The following is a 23,452-nucleotide window of genomic DNA, read 5'->3' as shown; positions in this document are numbered from 1 at the left end:
GCCCTACTCAAGGGGCTGCCTGGTCTTGAAGGGCCCTCACTCTGCTCCTGGCAGAGGGTCAGAAACCCCTTGTTGGGGGATTGGAAGGCCCAAGGTCAGGAGCTAAGTGATTGTGCTTCAGCCTTTTTCTTCCAGAGTCCAGGCTTTCAGGCCCTAGGTGTTCTCTGATTCTTTTCTTAGTAACCTGATGACCGTAAGTCTTGCACCTGATCTCCTGTTGGACCACCCTCTGTTGAGGCCAGGCTAGAACTTCCTCAGTGACTAGAGCACCACACCTTGAGAGCCTCACTGCTGCCCACAGGCTGATAAGACCCATGGCCAGCAGACCCTGAGCCTAGCCTCCCCAGTGGCACTTGCTTCCCAGGTACCTGCTTCCATGTGTGAAGTTTTCCTGCTCTGGCAAAACCACGAGGACACTGACAGGCGTCTCATTAACCTGAGCTCCCTCTGTTTCGCTTGCCTCCCCTCCCTGCTGCTGATCATGCCTAAGCAGGTGGAGAGCAATTTGCATTCCCTGCTCTTATGAGGCTTGCTGTTTGGTAGGTAAGTCCAGGAAACCAACAAGCACCTAACCAAAGGTGACATTAAAAGAGGATGAGCTAGATCAGAACTGCCCCACCCCCCCCAACTCAGTAATAGTCTTGTACTGGACCGTAAAAGCCACTAGGATTTGACAGATGGTTCCCCAAAAGGTATTCAAGAGTTGTAGAAGTTTCTAATTCATCTAACATCAAATTCACTGAAATCTCTGTGAAGCAGAAAGATGCCCATCCAGTTTTTAGGTTTCATGATTTGAGTGTTCTTTTTAAAGTTCAAAGTAAATTTTAATGGCTTATTTAAGTTTGGTTATATTTTTTCTCACTGATATTCACAGATAATTAAGATTTTAGCTTTGATTCAAATTCTGAGTATTTATTTTCTCCTGATCTGAATCCGACTTATGTGGATTTCGTGGATTTCAACATATTTTAATAAAAAAAGTTGCCTTGCTGGGCATGGTGGCACACATCTGTAATTCTGCTAAGTCAGGAGGACTGTAAGTTGGAGCCAACCTCAGCAAGTTAGTGAGGTCCTCAGCAACTTAATAAGACCCTGTCTTAAGATGAAAAATAAAAAGGGCTGGGATGTTGCTCAGTGGTAAGGTGCCTCTGGGGTTTAATCCCCAATACTGCCCCCCCCACCATTGTCTCAGCTTATAATTATGGCCTTTTTATAAAAGCCTGATATTGACAGCTGGCCTGGGGACTTCTATGTACAGATCAAAGTAATAGCATAATATAATAATTTAACAAATGCAAAAATAACTTTATCTCCCAACAGAAGCTTGACAGTAACTCAGTTTTTTTCAAAGTATGGAATAACATATGTGAGAGAACACAGTGTGCATTTGCAGCTGATATAAAATGATCCTCAGGCATCAGTTTAAGAAACAGGACCCCACCACACCTCTGAAACCTGGTGTGCCACCTTGCAGCTCAGTCCTTCCAACCAAGGAGTGAATCCTCTCCAGAATTTTACATTAATCTGCTGAAGTTTTCCCTTCTTAGTTTTTTAAAAAAATATCTACTAACTTATCTTGTGAGAGCTGGTACTGCAGTGCACACCTGCAATCCCAGGTGCTTGGTGACGCAGGAGGCTGAGGCAGGAGGATTGCAAGTTCAAAGCCAGCCTGGGAAACTTAGCAAGACCTTGCTTCAAAATAAAAAAAATAAAGGGCTAGGAGTGTAGTTCAGTGGTAAAGTATTCCTGGGTACAATCCCTAGTACTACAAAACTAAAAAATAAATAAAATGTTTTTAAAATGTCATGTGATTTGAGTGTGATGGTGCACACCTATAATTTTATCAGCTTGGGAGGCTGAGGCAGGAAGATCCCAATTGTGAGGCCAGCCTGGTCAACTTAGCAATATGTAGCTCAGTAGTGGTGTATCAGAGTTCCATTCACATTACCCCCCGCCACACCCACATAAATAATAACAAAATGTCTGTGTGATGAACTCAACATCGTGGTGAGCCCCATCAGTGGTGGCTCAGAACACAGGTTCTGGGTTTGAACGACACACCACTTGTCAAACGTGCTCCTTGGGCATGTTTTCTCTGTAAGACAAGGAAATGTTGGCATTTTATTCACGGGTTGTCAGAGGCATGAGTAAGTTTAACGACACAACACTTTCCATTATGCTTGATACAAAAATGGTCAGCTTTGGGCTTTAGTTATTGCTCTTTTCTTTTTTTTTTTTTTTTTTTTGGTACTAGGGCAACTCATCCCAGGGGCACTCAACCGCTGAGCCACATCCCCAGTCCTTTTTATATTTTATTTAGAGACAAGGTCTCACTGAGTTGCTTACGGCCTCACTAAGTTGCTGAGGCTAGCTTTGAACTCATGATCCTCCTGCCTCAGCCTCCCAAGCCGCATGGTATTACAGACGTGCACCACTGTGCCCAGCTGCTGTTTTCATGTTTGTTGCTATCATTTTTGAATGTTAAATTGACCAATATTTCTTGTGTGTTGTTTTAAGTATGCTTTAAACATCTGTGGCTAGGATTAAAGGTACAGTAAATAAAAATAACACAGGTCATTATAACTGAATATGCATTCAACCTTGGAGGTAGAGAAGGCAGCCATCAGCAGGACAGGAAATAGCAAGCTGCAGAGCAAAGACAGGTTTCCCAAAAAGTAGATCTCCTTTTGTCCTAAGATAAAACAGTGGGCTGAGGACTCTAGTTGCATTCCAGCTGTGCCTTTGGCTCAGGTAACTTAGGTGCTTCCTTTCTAGCTGCTGTGCGTTTCTGTGTCTGTTTCAGTTTACTGAGAGAACATTCGATTGATGGCACTGGCTGGGCTCCCACGAGAACCTTAAAGGTAAGAGTTGGCATCTTTGGGGCACAAGTCCTCCTCTATGGTCCTCACCTGGCACCCCACACAGGTGGCCAGGCACACCTGCTTCCTCCTCTCCCCACTGCCCACTGCCTGGGCTGCTTGGTGAAGCATTGGCTCCAGTCTGTTCTGGTTGGGTCAGTCTCATTGGCCAGTGCCAGGTGCCATTCAGGAGCCTGGGACAGGAGCACACAGTGCAGGTTTCAGAGCCACACCAACAGACAGCATAGGAAGCCATTGCTCATTCAACAGGAGTGTGCCCAGGAGAGAGCTGCAGTCTTTCCTGTGTAGATCACTCCTGTCAGATGGTGGGTTTCTATCACCAAATTGACACTTTGGAAGAACAGTGCAGGGAAGGGGTTTTGACCCCAGTCCAGTGTCAGGGAATATTGCAGACTTCATGCAGTTGTGACCCAGTTCCTCCCAAGCTTTGGCCTTCTCTCCAACCTTTCTTCATGCCCTTGATGTGTTCTGTCCTCTCGGGATTTAGTGTCTGCCAGATTACCTGGTAGGTACCCCCTTCTCCAGACTTCCACCTGGCAGACTCCTGCTCCTCCTGCAGGCCCCCACTCAAATGACTGCCACTTGCACTGTGGGGCCTGTTCCCCAGGATTGGTGCTCTGGTGTTGACCTGCTGGCCAGCCCTCTGTCTGATACCCCACCACCAATAGAAGTGGAGCTTATTCCCACATCCAGCTCCAGCCCAAGGCCTAGCTCACACCAGGAGGGTGGGGATTGGGCCAGTGGGTGGGTGGATGAAAGAAAGCAGAGAAGACAAATAAAAATTACCAAATAGCAGAGAATATGGGATGATCATGAGATCCAGTTTAAAAAAGATGAAAGACTCTAGCTGATGAAGAGGCAGAGGGAGAAAGACTTTGTAGTTGAGTTGCAGATCTTGAGTCAGTACAGATGGAACAATGCGGCTTTCAGTTTTATTTTAATAAAAATCTCTAGTCCTTGAACCGTGAGTCTTCCTTGATTCTGGAAGTTAAGTAGAGCAAAAGTATTAGAACTCAGTAGGACATAGGTAATTAGTTTATCCATGAGCTCTGAGTGCAATTGATGTTAAAAACGACAGATATTATTTTAAGGTACTTTTCAGAAGTCAGAAGCCTATTTGTCATGGCTGGTGGGAGTGGTTGGTTGGTGACAGAAGCATGCATGTGGCCTGTGGGCTCCTGCCCTGGGTCTGAGGAAAGGCAGTTGATGTTCCTTTTGACCTTATATTTATTCCCGTGGCTGCTTGGTCTCTAAATTTCCTGGCTTATTATACTTGAAAAAAAAAAAAGGTTATTTTCTCTTTGTCTTGAGGGGAAAAAAAAGTGCTTAGGATAGGTTTTGGTATGACACAAAGCATATTTTTGGTCATGGGTTTAAAGACTTTCATTGAGCAGGAGCCTAAAATTTTGTTTTCTGTTTTCTTTTTTATTTCAGGATGTTGTTTGGGGATTAAATTCTTTATTTACTGTAAGTATATTGATCAAACTCCCAAGTTGTTTTGCTTTCCCTGGTTTGAAACATCACCTTAATGCTAGCCCAGGGGATTAAAAGCAAGCCATGCACGTAGTTACGCATCGTTCCTATCGCTGTTTATGGTCAGAGATAGAACTGTGGCATGGGAACCTCAGGGGCTTTGGAGTGACATGGGGAGGCCATCAAGGGAAGCCCTGCTGGGCAAGCTGCCTCCACCTTCTGGGTGACAAGCCTGGTTCCACTTGCTTTGGCTTCTTCAGCAGGTAGCTATTCCTCTGTGTTTTCTGTGCCCAGTCCCTGCCTGTGCCTGCCGTCTCACCAGGCAACCCATTTGGTGGCCCTCTTCTCTCCTAGGGGTCCTGGTTATGTGGATGATGTGGTCATCCAGGAACCCAGGACCTTACAGCCGGTTTCTGTTGTCTCTGAGCCTCTGAAGTTTGCTGTTCTTGGACGACAGTGCCTCTAGGCTGACTGGAATTGCAGGCAGGCAGGACTGGAAGGACACACCTGAAAGCTTCTACCTTGACTTTTAAATATATTTGTTTCTTGGGCTGGGGTTGTGACTCAGTGGCAGAGCACTTGCCTCACACAGGTGAGGCACTGGGTTTGATCCTCAGCACCACATAAAAATAAATAACCAAAATAGATGTATTGTGTCCATGTATAACTAAAAATTTTTTAAAAATATACTTGTTTCTTTGAATCTTTACTTTCTGATTCAGAGAAGAGCTTTCAAAGCATCCAGGGGTATGTCTCCGAATAAAAAATAATTTCTACTTTTGGAAAAGTGCCAGGACCCTCTATGAACACACACCTGCCCTGGACAGTCTGCCAGGGTGTCCTCCTGGCCCTTGTTGTGTGTATGCACTATTCAGACGTGCCGCAGCCAGGTCTGCTGCTCTTCTTGACAAGAGCTTCATACTGAGCTGAGCGTCCCTGCCTACCTTTGCCTTTTTGTCTGTGTTCCTGGGCGACACCTGCCCCACAAGCAAAGAGACCAGCACTTGCAGTGATTTCCGGAGCTCCTTGCTCCCTGGAAAGGCAGCACCTGTGGCTGTGGCCTGCACTTGGCTCCCAGGACAGTCTGGCTGTGCGCGTGGCTCTGTCGCAGGCGTTGGTTTCTTCATGAAGCAAATGAAGTTCCATTTGTGTTGCTGCAAAGGGAGAGCATGATCTTAAGTCAGCCCAGCAGTGGGACTGTCGGGTTGAGCCTTTGCGTCCTCAGTTTGCCTGAGAGCAGGAGCTAAGGCAGACCTCTTGGGGGGCCCTCTCACTGTCATTTGCTCCACCACCAAAAGCATCTCTCTGGAGCCACCTGTCCCAGGTTCCTCAACCACAAGCAGGTTTTGGCTGGTGACTTGGTACTGGGGAGTTGGTGGAAGGAAATGCACATTAGTTCCTTAGACTTTTTATTTAGAGAAATCTGGTGGTGGCTCCCCATCTCCAAGTGCTCAAAGCTTCCAGATCCTGAAGAGCCAGTCAGAGTGTGACTTAAGTCTGTATTGGTTATTCCATCTAATATTTTCATTCTAGGTGAGGTCTATGGTAAAGGGAAGTCTTTATATATACTAGGTATTGCATATAGTATGTACTTATATATTTTGCCTATGTCTAGGACTTGGAGTCTAATTTTCCAATTCTTAGTTTTTTTTCTTTTTCTTTTTTTTTTTTTGCTATATTTGTACTACCGTGTTATCCACCATTCCCATATATATTTCCAAATCAGGAATGCAGTCCCCAAATTTAACATAATTCCTGAAGAGGAATATGGTTGTCCTTACAATGACCCATCATAGGGCACACCTTACAAGTCTTGCTGGCCTGAGTTTCAAGGAGAACAGGGAGTTCAGATATGGCCTCTGCTTCAAAGTCCAGGTGCTTCTGGGAGGAGAGGAGAGTGGGTAGGCCATTGCTTTTTAAGGTATCAAGAATCTGCTCCCACCGGGCACAGTGGCACACGCCTGTAATCCCCGTGGCCCAGGAGGCTGAGGTAGGAGGATCACAAGTTCAAAGGCAGCCTCAGCAACTGCAAGACACTACTAAGCAACACAGTGAGACCCTGTCTCTAAATAAAATCAAAATAGGGCTGGGGGTGCTGAGGTTGTGGCTCGGCGGTAGAGTGCTCGCCTAGCACATGCGAAGCGCTGGGTTTAATCTTCAGCACCACATAAAAATAAAGGTATTGTGTCCAACTACAACTAAAAAAATATTTTAAAAAAAATAGGGCTGGGGATGTGGCTCAGCGGTTGAGTGTCCCTGAGTTCAATCCCTGGTACTAAAAAAAAAAAAAAAGAGAGAGAGTCTGCTCCCCTGAGGTGGGGACACCAGCCTGTGAGTGGGTGTCCATGAAGGCGAGTCAAAGACAGGGAGATCCAGAAAGTTTGGAAGATAAACAACAGGTGCCTGGAGGCAAAGGTATCATTAAATAAAGGGAAAATTAATGTTCATAAAACAGAATGGGTTTTTTATTTAGAAATGCTCACAGTGGGAGTGGTTATCATTCTCCATTTATCAAAAATATCAGAAATTAATGAAGTTAATGTGGTTGCTATTTTCTCTATTCCCACTGACGTTTAGACAGTTGTATATAACATACCCCTGAGCTCTTGCAGTCAGCTGTCAGCTATCTTTTTGCACAGAGAACCAGCCAGCCCAGCACTCTGACACCACAGGAGCTTGAGGACTCAGAGGTGCTCCCAACTCAGCTGAGCCTGCAGGTGGCTGATTAGGTTTTGTTGCTGCTTTGTAGGGTGAAGACTGTGACACCAGACAAGCAGATTCTCCGGTGTTCACCTTGAGTTTCTCTCTTTTTAAGGACCTTTTGAATTTTGATGATCCACTGAATATTGAAGCTGCAGAACATCATTTGCGGGACAAGGTGAGCCATGAACAGGGTTTTTTTAGGTTGGTGTAATAGTAAAAAGACAAATCTACCTTTTTTTTTTTTTTTTTTGGTCTTTTCTTTTTTGAAACTATGGATCAAACTCAGGGCTTCGCACATGCAAGGCAAGTGCTTTACCTGTGAGCTACATCCCAGCCCTAATTACTACCATCTCTTTATTGCACAAATGAGAAATTGAGAGTGGTGGAATGCAAGACTGGAAGTTAAAGCAATTTTTATATATATATATATATATATATATATAATGTGTTACAGAAAACTTGTGTGACCTTGGGAAAGCGTTGCCTACATAGAGAAGTGGTTTTTATTAGATGGGGTTTCCTAGTAAAATTGAGTGTTAGTAACAGGCAGTGACTCCTTGTTTAACAGCACAGGCACATCGGCAACGGGTAGCAGTAGACCCCACTGCTGGGCTCTTGCAGGCTGCCTCCACCTCACATAGCCTTTGCTGAGCTTTTTCATGCATACACATGGGGCTTGACCTTTTCCCAGAATTGTGGATCTTGTTTCTTACTCTTAATCTTCCATTCCTTTTTGTCCTTAATTAACTTTTTCCCTCCCAATTAATGCATCAACCAGCACTCATTCATTTCAGAAGCTGCCTTATGTTCTATGAAGTGACTCTACCATATTTTTAAAAAACCATTCGCTGGTGTTCCCTGTGAAGTTTTTTTTTTCCAACTAGGAACAGTAATTCAATAAATATCCTTTGTAAATACAACCTGAAATACTGGTGGTTTTATATCAACAGAAGGGAGTCCTAGATCTGGGTCACTGGGTCAAGGATGATATGCATCCTTAATTCGAGTAGCTTTCACCTGGTTGTTTTCTGTGGCTGTGGCTGTGACTGTGCCTGGCCTGCTGGCAATGTAGATGGGTGCCTATGTCCCTTGAAGAAGACTATTTATTTTGAAACAAAGCATCTACACCCATGGGGAAGGGAAAAGCATAATGGAACTGAGCTGGTAAAGTTGCTGTCACTGAATGTGGCCCACACTTGAGCAGCTGGCAGTGGGGCTGGGGTCTGTTCTCACTGTGGATGAGGAAGCATTAAACCCCGGGGGGCGGGGGGGGGCGGGGGCGTGCCATCTGGCCAGGGTGCTCGAGATGACCTGGCATGTGGGCCTCCTATGGATTGTAAGGGCAGCCGTGTGGGTCTAGAGACATCTGAAGCTTTCCTGTCATTCTGGCCATGCAAGTCCCACTACTATCACCTGAAATGCCGAGGCATCCAGGTGGACTCTGCTTCTTGTGTGTGAAGTTTGCACTTCATAGCATACCCACCTTTCCTCTGGGCAGTGCAGTCACCCTGAGGCTGGGGCTAGGCTACTTGTGGGCCATGAAAGATAAGCATGTTTTAAGTGGGCAGAAGGTCCAGGAAAGCCACTCTGGAAGGCAGATCTGGAAACAAGGGCCCCAAGAGCAGCAGCTGATGCTTGTGTTTGTGGTCAAGGGAGTCTTGGCTTGTCGGCCAGGTGTGATCAGGGTTTGCAGATGTCTCTGCCCACCCCAGCACAACAGGCAGTGTCGTGAGCCAGGCCTCTTACAGGGGCTTTCCCTCTGGGGCATCTGACTCTGAAGCGTTGCTTGCCTCAGTCATGCACACTCTCTCTCTTCTCCACAGGAGGACTTCCGGAATAAGGTGGACGACTACATCAAGCGTTATGCCAGATGATAAGAGGAGATGATTGCAGGCCCGTGGACTGTGTGTCACAGTTTGTCTCTAGTGTGAAGCAGCACGAGGTAGCCCTCCTCCCTGTCCTCACGCTCCCTCAATCCCACGGGATTGTCCCAGTCCTGTGACCTTGTCCTGAAGAAGATCATCCTCCTGACCGCCCACCGTAGGCGGGGAATGCAGCATAAATACAGCAGGAATCGTGTTTGGGCCTCTAAAGAGTTGTCTGCCTCCCTTAACATGTTCACTTTTCTGAAACTGTGCTGTCTAGGCTGTCGGTGAGACTCTTGGGAAGTAGTAATGGGCTCAGCATTGAGGCTAGCGCTTGCTTCCCCTTCCCCAGCAGATGGGTATCCAGTGTCATTTGCAGATTGACAATAAGAAACTATGGCACACTGTGGTTGGATGCACATTCTCTTAGCTTCTCCCGCAAATGCTGGCCCTGCCCAGATGTGAGGCTTCCCAGAGCACAGTCATTCACTGTAGATCTTACTGAAATGCGTATTTTATTTAATGTAAGTATATTTTGGAACAGATTTGTAATTTGTACAATTTAATGCTTTAATTATTTTTTTCTATTCTCATTTAGTTTGTATTTTCATTGTATAGAGCAGATAGATGTTGGGTCAAGCAACTATTGAAGAGAAATACAAAGTAATGACGAAAGACATCACTCATTCTGTCCAAATGAGCTGGAATGTGGCTCCTAAATACCAGCTCTTGCTTTCCAATTCAGATGTGGCAAGGACATTTTAGAGCCCTTTGAAGCCACATCTGGATGATAAAAATAAAAAGGCAGGGAGCCCTTTCTCACACATTGCCCAGAGGAAGCAGGCTGGGAGGGGCATGGTGGTCCTGAGTGGTCACTTGAGTGTCAGCCAGGCCCTGCTTGTCAGAGCCAGGCTTTTACTGTCCCAAGACAGGACAGATACTCAGGAGGGAATCAGCCCAGACAGTGTCTGGACTCTTGGGACTGTACTGTGGCCGTCTCTGAGTTGCTGTGGTTCTGGGGCCTATCTGGGGTGAGCCTCCGAGGCCTTGGAGGGTCATGGCTCAGCAGCAGCATGTGCCACACGTGGACAGCTTAATGCGCTCCAGAGGAGGAGCCCTGAAGAGAGGCAGGTGGCTTCATTCCAGCGTTCAGACATCTGAACCAGTAGAATCAAATGCAAAATAAATGTTTGTCTGATTTCATTTTCTGTCTAACACTCAGGTTTAACTGCTAGCTTTCTCCTTTGGAGTTGCCCCTGTCTGCCATCTATGGGGTTTACTTGAGTTTTCTTAATTACAGAATGTCTGATTGTTTGGTTAACCTCTGGTGGAGATCCAGCAGGTCAGCGTCAGGATTTTACCCTTAGATTTGAGAGTGGACCCTGGCTAACATGCCACACATCTGGGTGCAGAGGAGGAAGGGTAGGCATTGTGGGTAGGGATGCTCTCATGAGAGTGCTTCTGTGGGAGAACTGGTGCCAGTGCTCATTGTTTCTTGGAGACATGCCCAGGGTAGGAAGGGACCACAGTGAAAGCCATGTCAGTTGTTAGTTCTGACTTCACGGTATTTGCACAATAGGAAAACACTTTGCTTACTGTCAGACTTTTTCTTTAAAACTGACGTTTCAGATGGTTGAGTCATTTCATCCTGCCCAGTAGAAATCCTTCAGAGATATTTTGCCCTCCCCCACCTCTAAAGAATATACCCAGTCTCAGCTCATGGCAGTGAGTAGTTCGTGCTGTGCTGGGTGCTTGGCCAGTGAGTTCCCTGGGACCTGCTGGTGACTGTGACCCTGGCTTTCAGACTTATTGGCATCTTGAGGTTCCTCCCCACTTTCAGGCCAAAGCCACATTTCTGGCCCTGGTCCACATGCCCCCAACCAACTAGTAATAGTGAATTTCTGATCTGCCATGGATGGGAATCCTAGAGGCTCACCCGAGACGTGGATTGAAGTGGCAGGCCCTTGGGGACATGGAGCTTTTGGACATCCAGATCTTTGTTTCCTAACTCCTGTTCCTGGCTGTGTTCTGCAGGGTCTCTGTGACTCTACTTAGAGTTTGATGTGCAAGCTGCGTGTTTTTCAAGCACTCTTAGAAGGAATGACTTGTGGGTGGGCCTGTCCTGGGAGGCTCATGTCTCTCCTTAGGTCTCCCCTACACACTGCACCAGCAGGAGCACTTCCTCAGAGCAGAAACTCCCTTCCTTCCCAAGAGGTTTAAAAATAAATCACAAATTCCTATGCACATGAGACATTTAACAAATAATAAAATCAAGCAATTATTTTTCATGTAAAAATTCCAAGAAGTGTTAGGCCGCCAATTATAGTCTCCAAGCAGAGACTTTCTCAGCTGCGTACCATCTATCCATTCCAAGGGTGTTCTCATCTTTATCCATTTAAAAATGTTCCATCTTGGAAACTTAGATTTGTTTATAATTTCACTATTCTTCATAAAATGTGCTAAGTAAAATGCTAAAATATAGTCTTAGTAAAATGTTTACCATTCTTTCGTCAAAGAACTTGAAAAATGAGAAAACCTGTGAATCCGCCCTTCCTATTGCCCTGCCCTGAGGAAAAAATACCTTGACAGCTTAGGGAGGCCAGCTCGGAGGAGTCATACCACCCATCGCTGTTGCCTTCTTGTGCTGGGTCATGGGTTACAGAATTGATTTATTGAGTGGGAAAAACATTTATTTAAAAAAAAAGTCCTTCAAAAAGCCTTTGCTGGGAGTGTTGGATTTGTTGAGACTGTGCGTTTATTCGCATTGAGTTATAAAAACAACTGAATCCTCTCCTGAGAAAGCTCAGAGGTGGGCTCATTAATTTTCATTGTCAAATTCATAGATCCAGAGTTCTTCCAGTAAATGCACTGTTTTTTAGCTTTCAGTAGGGCTGCTTGGAAATGACAGTGCTTGTTCCAAAACCTCCCCTTGCCAGAGGAGAGACTCCCTGGGAACCAGGCCTCAGACACAGGCAGGCACCAGTCTCCAGCTGAGGTGGCAGCTGTAGCGGCTGAGGGCTTCGTATAGGTTCCTTCAAGCCTTGGTTCAGCTCACATGGGGCATTTTATTCTCTGCTCTGGTGACAGTGGAGCGCCTGGCAGGCCTCCTGCGACCACCTTGCTCTGCTCTGTGTTGGGTTTTCGCCCCTCAGTGTCCAGCCTCGCTGGAGTTCCCATCCTGACTGCTGTGCTGTGCATGGTGCTAGAAGGCCGTCTGGTCTCGTTCCCGTCATGGGTATTCTCAAAAGTCTCTTTTTTTTTTTTTTTTTTTTTTTGAGGTGGCCCATCAGTGGAAGGCTTTTTTATTTATTTTTAACTTTTTTTTAAATTTTGTTCTATGACAACAGAATGCATTATAATTCATATTAGACATACAGAGCACAATTTTTCATATCTGGTTGTACACAAAGTAGAGTCATATTCTTCATGTCTTCATACATGTACTAGGGTAATGATGAGCATTGCATTCCACTGTATTTCCTATTCCTATGCCCCCTCCCTCCCCTTTTCCCCTTTGCCCTATTTAGAGTTCATTTAATCCTCAAACATCTCTCTCTTTAAAAAAAAAAGTGTTCCAACTTCAGTGGCCTCACTGTGTTCTTCCTTCCCCTGGCCATGCATAGCTGGGTGCGGCACTGTAGGTAAATAGCCTTATTCCCTGTTTGAAGGGTTTCAGCCACAAGTTGGATTGTGTTCTGTCTCCATGGCCCCATGGCACTTGCTGTGGGCCTTGCCAGACCAGTAAGAATGTGTGACAGAAAATGCAGTCATTGGAGGAAGCCCTTACCCAACATCTGGGTGAGGCCAAAACATGCTGGGGGTTTGGGGACTCCCCAGACCCTCCCTGCCTTGCCAGAAAGGTTTCTAAAACACCTCTGTCCATCTTCTTCACCTTGTAATCAGACCTCTGTCCACTCTTGCTAGCCTTATTTTCGCCAGCTACTGACCCAAGGTCCCTGGCCTCAAAGTAGTGCTTTCTTGCCCTGGGATGATGTCCACTCTGCTGAGACACTTGGCTTCCTTCTTGGGGCTCATCCCAGATTCAGTTCCTGTGGTGCCACTACTGTGACTTCTTTCTGCTCTTACAGCAGGTGGCCACTTCTGAGGAACCTCCCGCCCCCCAGGTTTCCCAAAGCACAGATGCCAGGGACTGCACTTCTTACATATGTATTCCCACCCTTCCCAGGTCGGTCCACGCCTGGAATATGGACCTTCTATCTGCATGGCTGGGTAGGCCATTAATGAGTAAATGTAGAAAAGTATGTCAGAGGCAGGCTGTTCAAAGAGTCATCCAGAGAAGTAGGCACCCTCACCAGCCCAGGCAGTAAGTCACTCAGGGCATTTGCTGCCCCCTAACTGAGCTAGCTACCCTTCCATCAGAAAACAGGTGCCAGGTCTGGGCAGAGCGTATTGCTTGCATAAGGGCCTATGAAGAAATACTGCAGAAAGAAAGAATCTCCAGGACACTCTTAAGGATAAAGATAACAAATGAAGTATAGGATCGAAAAAACTTGGGGAAGAAAATCACATTTAGGAAAACAGCAAGCTGCGTCTTTGACTCAGTTAACTAAGTCACAAGTAGAAAATAGGCTACAAAGGTAAAAATGAAATACAGAAAAGGAGCTGGAAGAGGAAATAACAATGAAGCCCACAATTGAATGGACAGGATTGACACAGAAAATAGATCAGTGATATGGAGACAAACTAAAGGGTTTTCCCCTGACTGCAGAAGGAATCTGACAAGCCATCAGAAGAAAGATAAAGAACAGGGTACTAGTGCTTGCAATGTGAGTAACAAGACTGGATTTACTTTCCTGAGATCAGCAAAAACCTGGGGGCAATAGAGAAGTTTTTAGATTCTGAACATCAGGCAGTGCAGGACAGTGATTAGTGGGTGAGACTTACCAGGTCCTAGCTCTCAAAGGGCACCCAGGTGGAAAGCAGCAGCTCCCTGTTATGATGGCACTGGAGAAGCCAAGAGAGCTGGGGCTCCAGGGGCAGAGAGCCACACCAGACAGGCTGCAGAGGTCCTAGGTATGCTCATGAGAACACTGAGATTGGAAGAGCACCACCCAAAGGAGCAGAGAACATGACACTTGGAGCTCACACAGGGCCAGGAGAGTCCACATTCCCATGAGCTAGAGTGGAAAGTCAGTGCTTTGGGTAGAGCACTCAAGGTACTGGCTCAGTAACAGGAAAATTAACCCTACAGGCTGTGCTGGTTCCATCCAAAAATCTTACAAGCAAGCTGTCCCAGAATAAAGCCCCCCCAAATATTTGTAGACTGCCACAACAAGCAGCCAAGCCTGGGAAGCCCTGATTCTGCAGGCCTGAGACCCCGGTCCCCTATCCAGAGGCTCCAGGGTGGCTAGACAGCACCTGCAAAAGCAATTCTACAACCACAAGCACCAGCCCCCTGAAGCCTCTTTGGCCTTCGGGGACCTGAGAGGGCCTGAGACTCCGAGCAACCAGAAACACTCGTCTTGCTGAAAGGAGCCCAACAGAGTGAGTGCCCAGCCAGGCACAGTTCAGCCTCTGATAGCTCTAGGTTCCCTAGCCTGTGGACACTTCCTTCCATTTTCACAGGCAGACCAAAGAGACACCATAGCCCCTCAGCTGCACCTGTAATGCTAGACCTAAACACAGTGCTGCCTGATTAAAAAGGCATCCACAGTCTCCTAACTAGGGTGTCCAGGACACTAAGCAAAAGTCACTCATCATAACGAGAACCAGGAGAACAACTTAAATGAGAAAAAGCAATCAACTGACCACTAGTGAGATAAACTGAATGCTGGAATTCTCCATCATAAAACCAATTATAAATTCTCTTGGAACAATAGAAAATACCTACAAATATACAGAATTTAGAGATAAACGAAAACATTAAATTAAAATGTGCAGTGATAAGCTTTAAAAACTTCCTGGCCTGAATACTACAGTGGAAATGATAGAAGATAGACTAAGTAAATATGAGGACAGAACAATAGGATTTGCTTAATCTGAGCAGAAAACACAGACCCCCCCCTCCTTCCCTGCAACAAAGAACAAATGTCATGGGGCTTATGAGATAATAGCAAAAGACCTAATATACTATCAAAGTCCCTAAAGACGGCTGGGGATGTGGCTCAGTTGGTAGAGTGCTTGTCTAGCATACACAAGGTCTTGGGCTCAGTCCCCAGCAACACACACACAGAGTCCCAAAAAAGAAGGGAGCTGAAAGAGTAACTGAAGAGAGAAATTTCCCATATTTGGTAAAAAGATGTGGATTCATGAAGCTGAGTGAATCCTGAACAGGATGAAATCAAATCCACACCAAGAAATCAACCTTCTAAGAACAAAACAAGAAATCTTGAAAGCAGCTGGAACAAATGGTATATTACTTAATGGGAAACCATCTTGAATGACGGTGGGTTTCTCCTCAGAAACCATGGGGGCCAGAGAAAGTGACAAATGCTGAAAGTTAGCCAGGCATGTGGTAACCCTGTAATCCCAGCTGGTGGGGATACCCTATCTCAGAAAAACAAGCAAAACAAAGTAAATGTCAATCATGAATTAAATATCCAGCCCAACTTTTATTTATTTATTTTGGTGGTGCATGGGGAGTGAACCCAAGGCCTTGTGCATGCAAAGCAAGCGCTCTACCAACTGAGCTATATCCCCAGCCCCCAGCCCAAATTACTTTCAGAAAAGAAAGTGAAATAAAATTCACTCAGATGAAGTAAAATTAAAGAATTTATTGGGCTGGGGTTGTAGCTCAGTTGGTGGAGCATTTGCCTTCCATATGTGAAGCACTGAGTTCAGTCCCCAGCACCACATAAAAACAAATACATAAAATAAATGTATTGTGTCTGTCTACAACTAAAAAAATTTTTTTAAAAAGAATTTGTTACTTGTTTTTGTCCTGTGGTTGTAAGTTTTGTCTACATCTCCTCTCAGATCTGTCTGTTAAAGATTGAGGGAAATTCTGATAGAAGATGCAGACAAATCTATAATCAAAGGACCCAGTTACTGCATTCCTGGAGAACAAAATTTTGTTTACAAAAAACACCTTACACCAGTTTTCACAGGAGTCTTATTCATACTAGCCATAAACTGGAATCAGCCCAACTGTCCCTTCAATCTGGAGTGAAACACACACAGCTACCCTGGAACACTACAAGCAGCGAACATGGAAGAGGGGGTGTGTTTATAGAAGCACAATACTAGGTAGAGATCCTTGATGGGATAGCACTGTCGTGTCTTTTAAAATTTTTTTTTTCAGTTGTTGATGGACCTTTATTTTATTCATTCACTTATATGTGGTGCTAAGAATCAAACCCAGTGCCTCACATACATGAGGCCCATGTTCTACCACTAAGCCACAACCTCAGCCTGTCAATCTTATCTTGATCATGGTCCTGGATACACAAACCTACATGTCTAAATATGACACAGAACTAAATATCCATACCAGTGAGTATAGCTTGCAAAACTTGAAGGAGACAGATTGATTGCAATCAATGTCTGTATCCTGATTGAAATATCACATGCACATAGTTATCAAAGATGTTGCCATTATGGAAAACTGGGTAAAGGATTTTTCTATTATTTATTTATTTATCTGCATGTAAATCTACAGTCATTTTCAATAAAAATTTCAATTAAAAATATTCAGCACCAAACAAGATAAAATGTATAATGTATAGCATTCAGTAAAAAATTATAAGGCATGAAAAGAAGAAAAAATAAGGCCCACTTAATCAGGAAAAAAAATCAGTCAATAAAAACAGACCCAGAAATCATAAAAATGGCAAACAAGATAGAGCATTAAAAGACTTCAACAAGTGGAAGAAAGGTGGTGCATATTTAAGTAAAAATAGAAATATGTAAAGGCAAACTCAACTTACAGAAGAAAACAGTGGATATAATGAAAAATACACTGGATGTTTTTAATAATAGGTCACATGTTGCAGAAGAAAACTCACAAACTTGAATATACAGCAGTAAAAACCATAAATGAAAGAAAAAATGGGAATCTCCCCCTAACCACAAGGACTTCAGTGAGCTGAGGGATAACTTGTAATTTTGTGTTCTCAAAGAAGCAAGGGAGAAAGGAATCTCTGGGGGGAAAAAAAAAACCCTGAAAATAGCGACTCTGGAGTCTGAGGAGGAGAATTGAAGTTTGAAGCCAACCTCAGCAACTTAGCAAGACCCTGTCAAAAAAGGACTGGGAGTGTTGCTCAGTGGTAGAGCATCCTGGGTTCTATCCACAATATCAAAAGAAGAACAAAAAACTGAAAACACCAAATCACATCATAATTGCTTTAAATTAGTGACAGAACAAAAACAGTAGGCAAAAAATAAATAAAAACGTAGAGGAATAAAGAGAAGTGCAACAGCAGATTTCTCACTGCAGATAATGTGAGCATGCTGGCCCGGGAAAGACATCCTTAGAGTATGGGAAAAATCCTCTGTTTTCCAGGGAAAGTCAGATGAAGGCAAAGCAAAGACTCCACGGGTAAAACAGTTGGAAGCATAACCCAGCAACTAGCACCAACTATAAGAAGTTCTAGCTGTTTAGGCAGAAGAAATGGTACCAGATGAAAATGTGGAGCCATATCAAGGATGCCAACCATGGCAATATTGACATTTTGGGTGATAATTTCATGTGGGGGCCATCTTACACACTGGAGGATGTTCAGTAACATAAATAGCCTCCATTCACCATGACCCCAAAGAAGCCCCACTCCAGGTACAATAGCCAAAATTCTCTCCTGCACTGCCGGACACCCCCAGAGGCGGTCACCCTGGCTGAGAATCACTGCCTTAGATGAATGTTTCTTTTGTCCTTTTCCATCTCTACCCTTTTGAGCTACATGCTCTGAGAGCAGTCCTCAGTTCAGGCACCTAGGTCACCAGTCCACCGCTCAGCTAGGCCTGTGCTATTCAGCCTAACTACGACTATTTTTTTTTTAATGAAGACTTTTTTAGAGCAATTTTAGGTTAACATGAAAATTGATCAGTTACCATAACACCCCCTTCCCTGTACGTGAATAGCTCCCCCCACTGTCGACATCCACAGTGCTCCATCTGGGACAGCGGATGAACCTGTGACCTTCATCACCTGAGGTCTACAGTTCACATTCAGAGTCACTCTTGGTAGTGTGCATTCTTCCTCCTGACAAACATGACATGTGCCTGCCGTTGAAGCATCATGCAAAATACCTTCATTGCCCTAAAAATCCTGTGTTCTACGTTGCCTTCTTTAACTCAAGTTTTTAAACTTCAGTTATTACCATTATAAAGTTCAATCTTTGTGTGTGTGTGAGGGAGGGGTCTTGGGGATTGTTCTACCCCTGAGCTTTGTCCCTAATCCCAATATCTTTTTAAATTGTTTCATAACTGTTCCTTCTTTTTTAAAATATTTATTTTTTTAGTTGTAGTTGGTCACATACTTTTATTTTACTTATTTATTTTTTGTGTTGCTGAGGATCAAACCCAGGGCCTCACGTGTGCTAGGCAAGCGTTCTACTGCTGAGCCACAAGCCCAGACCCTCCTTCTTTGCTTTTTGCAATAACATATGCACTTATTTCTTGGCAGATCTCTCTAGAGCTTGTTCTGGCACTGTGTTAACTTTGTGCTATTCCTCCAGTGTTGGGTCATTACTGGACACTTATCTCTGTAACGGAGATGTCCTGTCAATCAGCTCAAGCATGGTGCCTGCCATGCCTGTTGCACCACGTGCTGTATTTGGTAGAGTGGAGGGGCAGAATGCACTGCTAGTATGTGACCTCAGCTGGTGTGCATGTGGACACAGTTCTTCCTGTCACCTCTTCTCTTCTGACTCCACCACTACACTCCTGCATCTGGGAACACAAACACTCTTATTGCTGCCCAGCTGGTCCAAGGAGCCCTGGAGATGCATCACCCTCCCGGCTTCTCCAGCTCCCATCCCTACGGCCTTACACATACATTTAGAGGATGACACTCACCCTTACCCTTCGACTGCCCAGCCCGCCCTTGCTCTCCTGCCCATGCTCTTAATCTCCCCTTCACCTCCTCTGGGGGGCTTCAGCTCTTCCTGTTTGCAGTCTCCTCCTTTCAGCATCCCCTTCATCTGACAGGTAGGCTCATGTGCTTCCCCAGTCCTGGATGTTTTTTTTGGCATCTTGGCATTCTTCTTTCACCCTTCTTCACTACTTAGATGCCTCTGGCTAAATCTAACAGGGCCTCTAACAGTCCCACATTCAGCAGACACTGTGGACCATTAGCTGCACTCTTCTCTGACTCTTTCCCATTCACACCCCCACCCCCCCACCCCCCACACACTGGCTTTAGGTTCCCATGAAGTCACTTGCCTCTTAATCCTTGATATGCCATTTGCTATTGGCTGCTATGGCAAGAAGAGAGCTCAGTTTGCTGGCAAGAATGAAAGAAAATGAGGCGTTCACACGTGGGACTAGCCATGCTGATAAAATCAAGTTTTTCTGGACCCCAGCAGGAGTTGAAATTGGCAGTTATGGGAAAGCCAATTCAGGTTCCACCTCTTGGTAAAGCTGGCCTGAACTCAGATCCTGCTTCCCACCCTACCCAAGTAGGGTAGGGACTTAGACACGACACTGAACTTTTCCAAACCTGTTTCCTCGTATGTAAAATGGGGCCACAGTACCTACCTGATAGGACACTTACAGAATTAAATTAGTGGATACCTGAAAAACAGGGAGAACAATGCCTGGCATATGTTCAGGGGTAAAGTTAGAAACTATTATGATGCCAAAAAGGCCAGGGGTGAGGGATGTTTTATTAGAATCAAGAATCTGGATCTTTGTCCTTTGCAACTTACCACCTTAGTGGCTCACAACCAACCCCACCGTCTCCCCTCCCTTGCTCCTTCCTCCACCAGAAGGAGGCTCTGAAGTCTTACCGGGTCACCTGGGCAATCCCCTTACTAAGGCTGTTCCTAGTTCTATCTTATAGCCTAAGCCTACCTTGAATCCGCCCTTCCTACATTTCTGTGCCCACCGCCCGGCTAACAGCCTCCACTCCAGAACCCCGAAACTCCATCCTCAATGAATGGGCTCCTAATTTCAAACAAAATCACCCAAAGAACAGGTCAAATTACGGGAATCGGGGCGCTTCTGTAGTTGGGGAAGCCCTGCCGACCGACGCTGCCTCGCGCAGAGCCTGCGGCTGTCACGCCCGACGTGGCACCGTGCGCCCGGCACTTCCTTCCCACCCAAGTTTGCGACGCGAGTGAAGCTACATGGCCCTGCTCTCACGGAGCCTGCTCAGCCGGGAGGCTCCCAGGCCGGGGCTCCTCCCGGCTCGAGCCGCCTCTCTCGAGGCCCGCACTTGGGCCCCACCTAACGGAGCGGCGGTCACCGCCTCCAGAGGCGAGCGGCGCTGCGGCGGGAGCCCAAGGCCTGGTGAGGCCACAGCATTCTCCGGCTCCGGTGGTGTTCGAGGGCCCGCCCATATCCGTCACCTGACCCCGATCAGCCAATCGGCCCGCCCGCCCTGCCCCAGCCCCTCAGCAACGCGCGGATTGGCCAGTACAGACGCGCCCCGTCCGGCGGCCCCGCCTTCCCCGGCGCCCGGAGCTCTTGTCTGCGCCTCGGGATCGGCGTGCTGCTGGATGGAGACTGTCCCGACGCCGAGGAGGGCTGCGCGGGGACGGGCGATGAGTCCACCCGGCTGCCTCCGAGAGAAGAGTCCGCAGGAGAGGTGCGCGCGGTGAGGGACAGCAGAGGAAGCGCCGGTGCCCCCCTCCAGGAAGCCTTCGAGGCGCTGCGGTGCCAGGGCTCGACAGGCCAGGGTCACTCCCGGGGGTCACCGCAGAGGATGGAGGGAGGGGCCGCCAGCTGGAGGTGTGGTCATTCTGGGGGTTGGGGTGCCTCGGCCAGCTGGAGCTCACTCTCCAGGTGGAGGGTCAGGGTTCTCTTGCCCGCGTGTTTTCAGGGGAGGCCTGAGTTAGGCTCTTGCCACTGGAGTCCTAGGCCAGAGGTCTGGCTCTGGGGCACCAAGTCATCAGGTCTGGCCAATTGCCCCCAAAAACAAACTGGAAAAGTTATGATGAAGACCAGTAAAGGAGCTTTCATCTGTGTAGCTACACTGGGAAGACAAGGGGACCTTAGCCCAGGCTCTCAGGGGCTGGCAATGACTTCTGGTTTTTTTGGAAAGGGGAATGGGCAAAGGTTGGGGGTTTGTGTAGCTGAACGCATTGCACAGCTGCCACAGCAGGTGATTTTGTCAAGCCCTGTCTGGTCGATCATTATCTCAGGGTTTAGGATTTGATGGGTCTTTGTCAGGATAAGAAAATTTCTCTGGCTGGGGCTGTATCTCAGTGGTAGAGCGCCCACCTGGCCCTTGTGAGGCACTGGATTGGAGCCTCAGCACCACATAAAAATAAATAAAGACACTGTGTGCATGTACAACTAATATATATATTTAAAAAAAAAGAAACAAAGTAAAGAAAATTGCTCTTGCCTTGGGCACAGTTTTGACTCATGTCATAGATGTTTATCCTTCAGACCTCTTGTTTCAGGAATCCCAGGTGACTGAAGAGAATGGCTTTGGAGAACTTAGGGAGCGGAAAAGGAAAGGCAAAATGGAGTTATATCAGCAACCAGGCCCTCCTTCAACAGTGCTTTAGGGGTATCTGAGCAGATTATCTGTAAGATACTAATTTGAGATACAAGGTTTAAATTCGTTCAGCCAAGCAACAGATTGAAAAGCTGCAGTCACATTCAGCAAACTAGCAAACTTGGGGCACTTTGGGATACTTACAGAAAAGAACACACTTAAGAGTGTGTGGAAAGTCCCTGCAATACAGGGAGACTCCTGAGATTCTCAATCTAACACTCAGTTGATCAAGGATGACTAGTCCAGCTTTCCAAAGCCTATTGGATGATTTCACACAGTTTATAGAAAAGGTGGTGTGTGAAAAACTAATGCACATTCAGCCAGGCACAGTGGTACTGTAATCCAAAGCACTTGGAAAGCTGAGGCAGGAGGATGGCAAGTTTGAGACCAGCCTCGGCACGTTAGTGAGACCCTGTTTCAAAATAAGCTGGGGATGTAGTCAAGTAATATAATTACTAGTATCAGGCAGGATTCTCTACTATATGGATTTTTGAAAATTTCTGGTACTGGTAAAAAGATGCACAGATAATCTTAGGGATCTTTCCGAGGACTTGGATTTTCTTTGGCATTTATTTTATCATCTTACAAAGCAAGACCATGCCGTGTGGCAGCTGTTGTCTTTGGCACTGGTGATAGAGCAGGAAGAAACAGACGAAACCCACAGGCTCTGGAAGGTGCACTTTTATTACTCAGTTGAAATGGACACTAAACAAGGAACACATGTCATGTGTGGGTCACATGACAAGCACTGATGCCAGGAAGGAAGTCCAGGCTGGCCTACAGTTTTAAATACCGCTGTTGAACTCACCCAGAAGGACAAGTTAAAGCAGACACTTAAAAATATGAGGATGGGGTGGGGCCAGGGTCATTGTAATTCAAAGAAAACTGAAAGTACAAGCCCTGCCCCAGGGGAGGAGGCCCTGTGGGGGTGGGGGAGAAGCCCAGCAAGGAGAGTGTGGCAGGAAATGGGCACCCAGATTCCCTGGAGTCCAGAGACCATCCCATAATAAAGAGAAACTACCGGTGGAGTTAAAAAAGCAAATGGGAAGATTCCTGGGGAATGTGCAGTCAGCTGGGTGATCCAGGCCCACAGACTTTTAATCTTGCCAGCCAGTAGTAGGAAACTGTGAACATCTGAATGGATGGTCTATTGATATAAAGAAGTTGGAAACTGTAGATTACTAGATATTATCCTTGCATGTTCCATCAGCAAGGGGGATGTGGAGGTCCTCTGGAGCAGTTTGTGGAAGACTGTTGGAGTATGCAGGGGAATCCACTGCCCTGGACATTATTTGCTTCTACTGACCTAGTCCCCCAAGAGCAGCTGCTTACCTCCTTTTCCTAACCTGGTATGTCTTCCTTTTCTTCAGGAAAATTTACATGGACTATAATGCAACCACTCCCCTGGAGCCAGAAGTTATCCAGGTCATGACTGAGGCCATGTGGGAAGCCTGGGGGAACCCTAGCAGCCCCTACACAGCAGGTGATTCTAGAAGAGGCACCGGGCTTGGGCAGGGGTGGGGTGGAGCCGAGGCCTCCTAAGGGGCACTCACCCCAGTGATGGCTTTGTTTGCAAAAGATTTTCTGTCTAGCTGCATTTTTTTCTGAAAAGTTCAGCTTTGTAAGTGGAGCCTTGTTGAAGCCACAGCCTTCACCTTTGCTGTTCACTGTCACACGCATAAAAAAGAGGTCTCATCAGGAGCCATTGGCAATGCCAGTGTCTACTAAAATCCTTTCACATACCTTACAGAATTTGCAAAATATGTCTTTTAAATCATTAAGAGCATATAGAATCCCGGCCTTTTTTAAAAATGCAAGTCACTTGGGCTGGGGATGTAACTTTGTGATAGAGCACTTGGGGCGGGAGTGCAGGGAGTTGCTCTAAATTTTGTTACTTTTGTTACATGTTA

At 46.1% G+C, this 23,452-nt stretch overlaps 2 protein-coding genes across 10 annotated transcripts in view; both read left to right on the top strand.

Moving 5' to 3' along the window:
* The window catches only part of Ube2f (ubiquitin conjugating enzyme E2 F (putative)), a 54,490-nt gene extending 44,367 nt beyond the window's left edge, over positions 1 to 10,123 (top strand). For 3 of the 6 annotated variants that reach the window (XM_046456943.2, XM_058583308.1, XM_046456941.2), the window contains 4 exons: positions 2,804 to 2,861; positions 4,314 to 4,346; positions 7,168 to 7,230; positions 8,879 to 10,123. In XM_046456943.2, the coding sequence (XP_046312899.1) occupies positions 2,804 to 2,861; positions 4,314 to 4,346; positions 7,168 to 7,230; positions 8,879 to 8,929 (205 nt within the window). In that variant the 3' untranslated portion in view covers positions 8,930 to 10,123. Of the gene's footprint in view, positions 1 to 2,803; positions 2,862 to 4,313; positions 4,347 to 7,101; positions 7,231 to 8,878 lie in introns of all 6 variants that reach the window. The other 3 variants (XM_046456942.2, XM_058583307.1, XM_046456939.2) reach the window with 1 other exon arrangement.
* A 10,025-nt stretch (positions 10,124 to 20,148) lies between these two features.
* Scly (selenocysteine lyase) overlaps positions 20,149 to 23,452 on the top strand; it is a 29,717-nt gene continuing 26,413 nt past the window's right edge. For 3 of the 4 annotated variants that reach the window (XR_009228025.1, XM_046456937.2, XM_058583305.1), the window contains exons 1-2: positions 20,149 to 20,633; positions 22,913 to 23,025. Coding sequence is in view for 3 of the 4 variants with exons in the window: in XM_046456937.2 (XP_046312893.1) it covers positions 20,164 to 20,633; positions 22,913 to 23,025 (583 nt within the window). In the remaining variant the exon portion in view is untranslated. The remainder of the gene's footprint in view (positions 20,634 to 22,912; positions 23,026 to 23,452) is intronic. The other variant, XM_058583306.1, reaches the window with a different exon arrangement.

Source organism: Marmota monax, unplaced genomic scaffold, assembly GCF_021218885.2.
Source record: "Marmota monax isolate L192 unplaced genomic scaffold, Marmota_monax_Labrador192_F-V1.1 WCK01_AAM20220418_F8-fsc00230, whole genome shotgun sequence".
NCBI classification, from domain to species: Eukaryota; Metazoa; Chordata; class Mammalia; order Rodentia; family Sciuridae; genus Marmota; species Marmota monax.
Note: the sequence above shows the minus strand (reverse complement) of the source record. Positions and strands in the feature narration are given on the sequence as shown.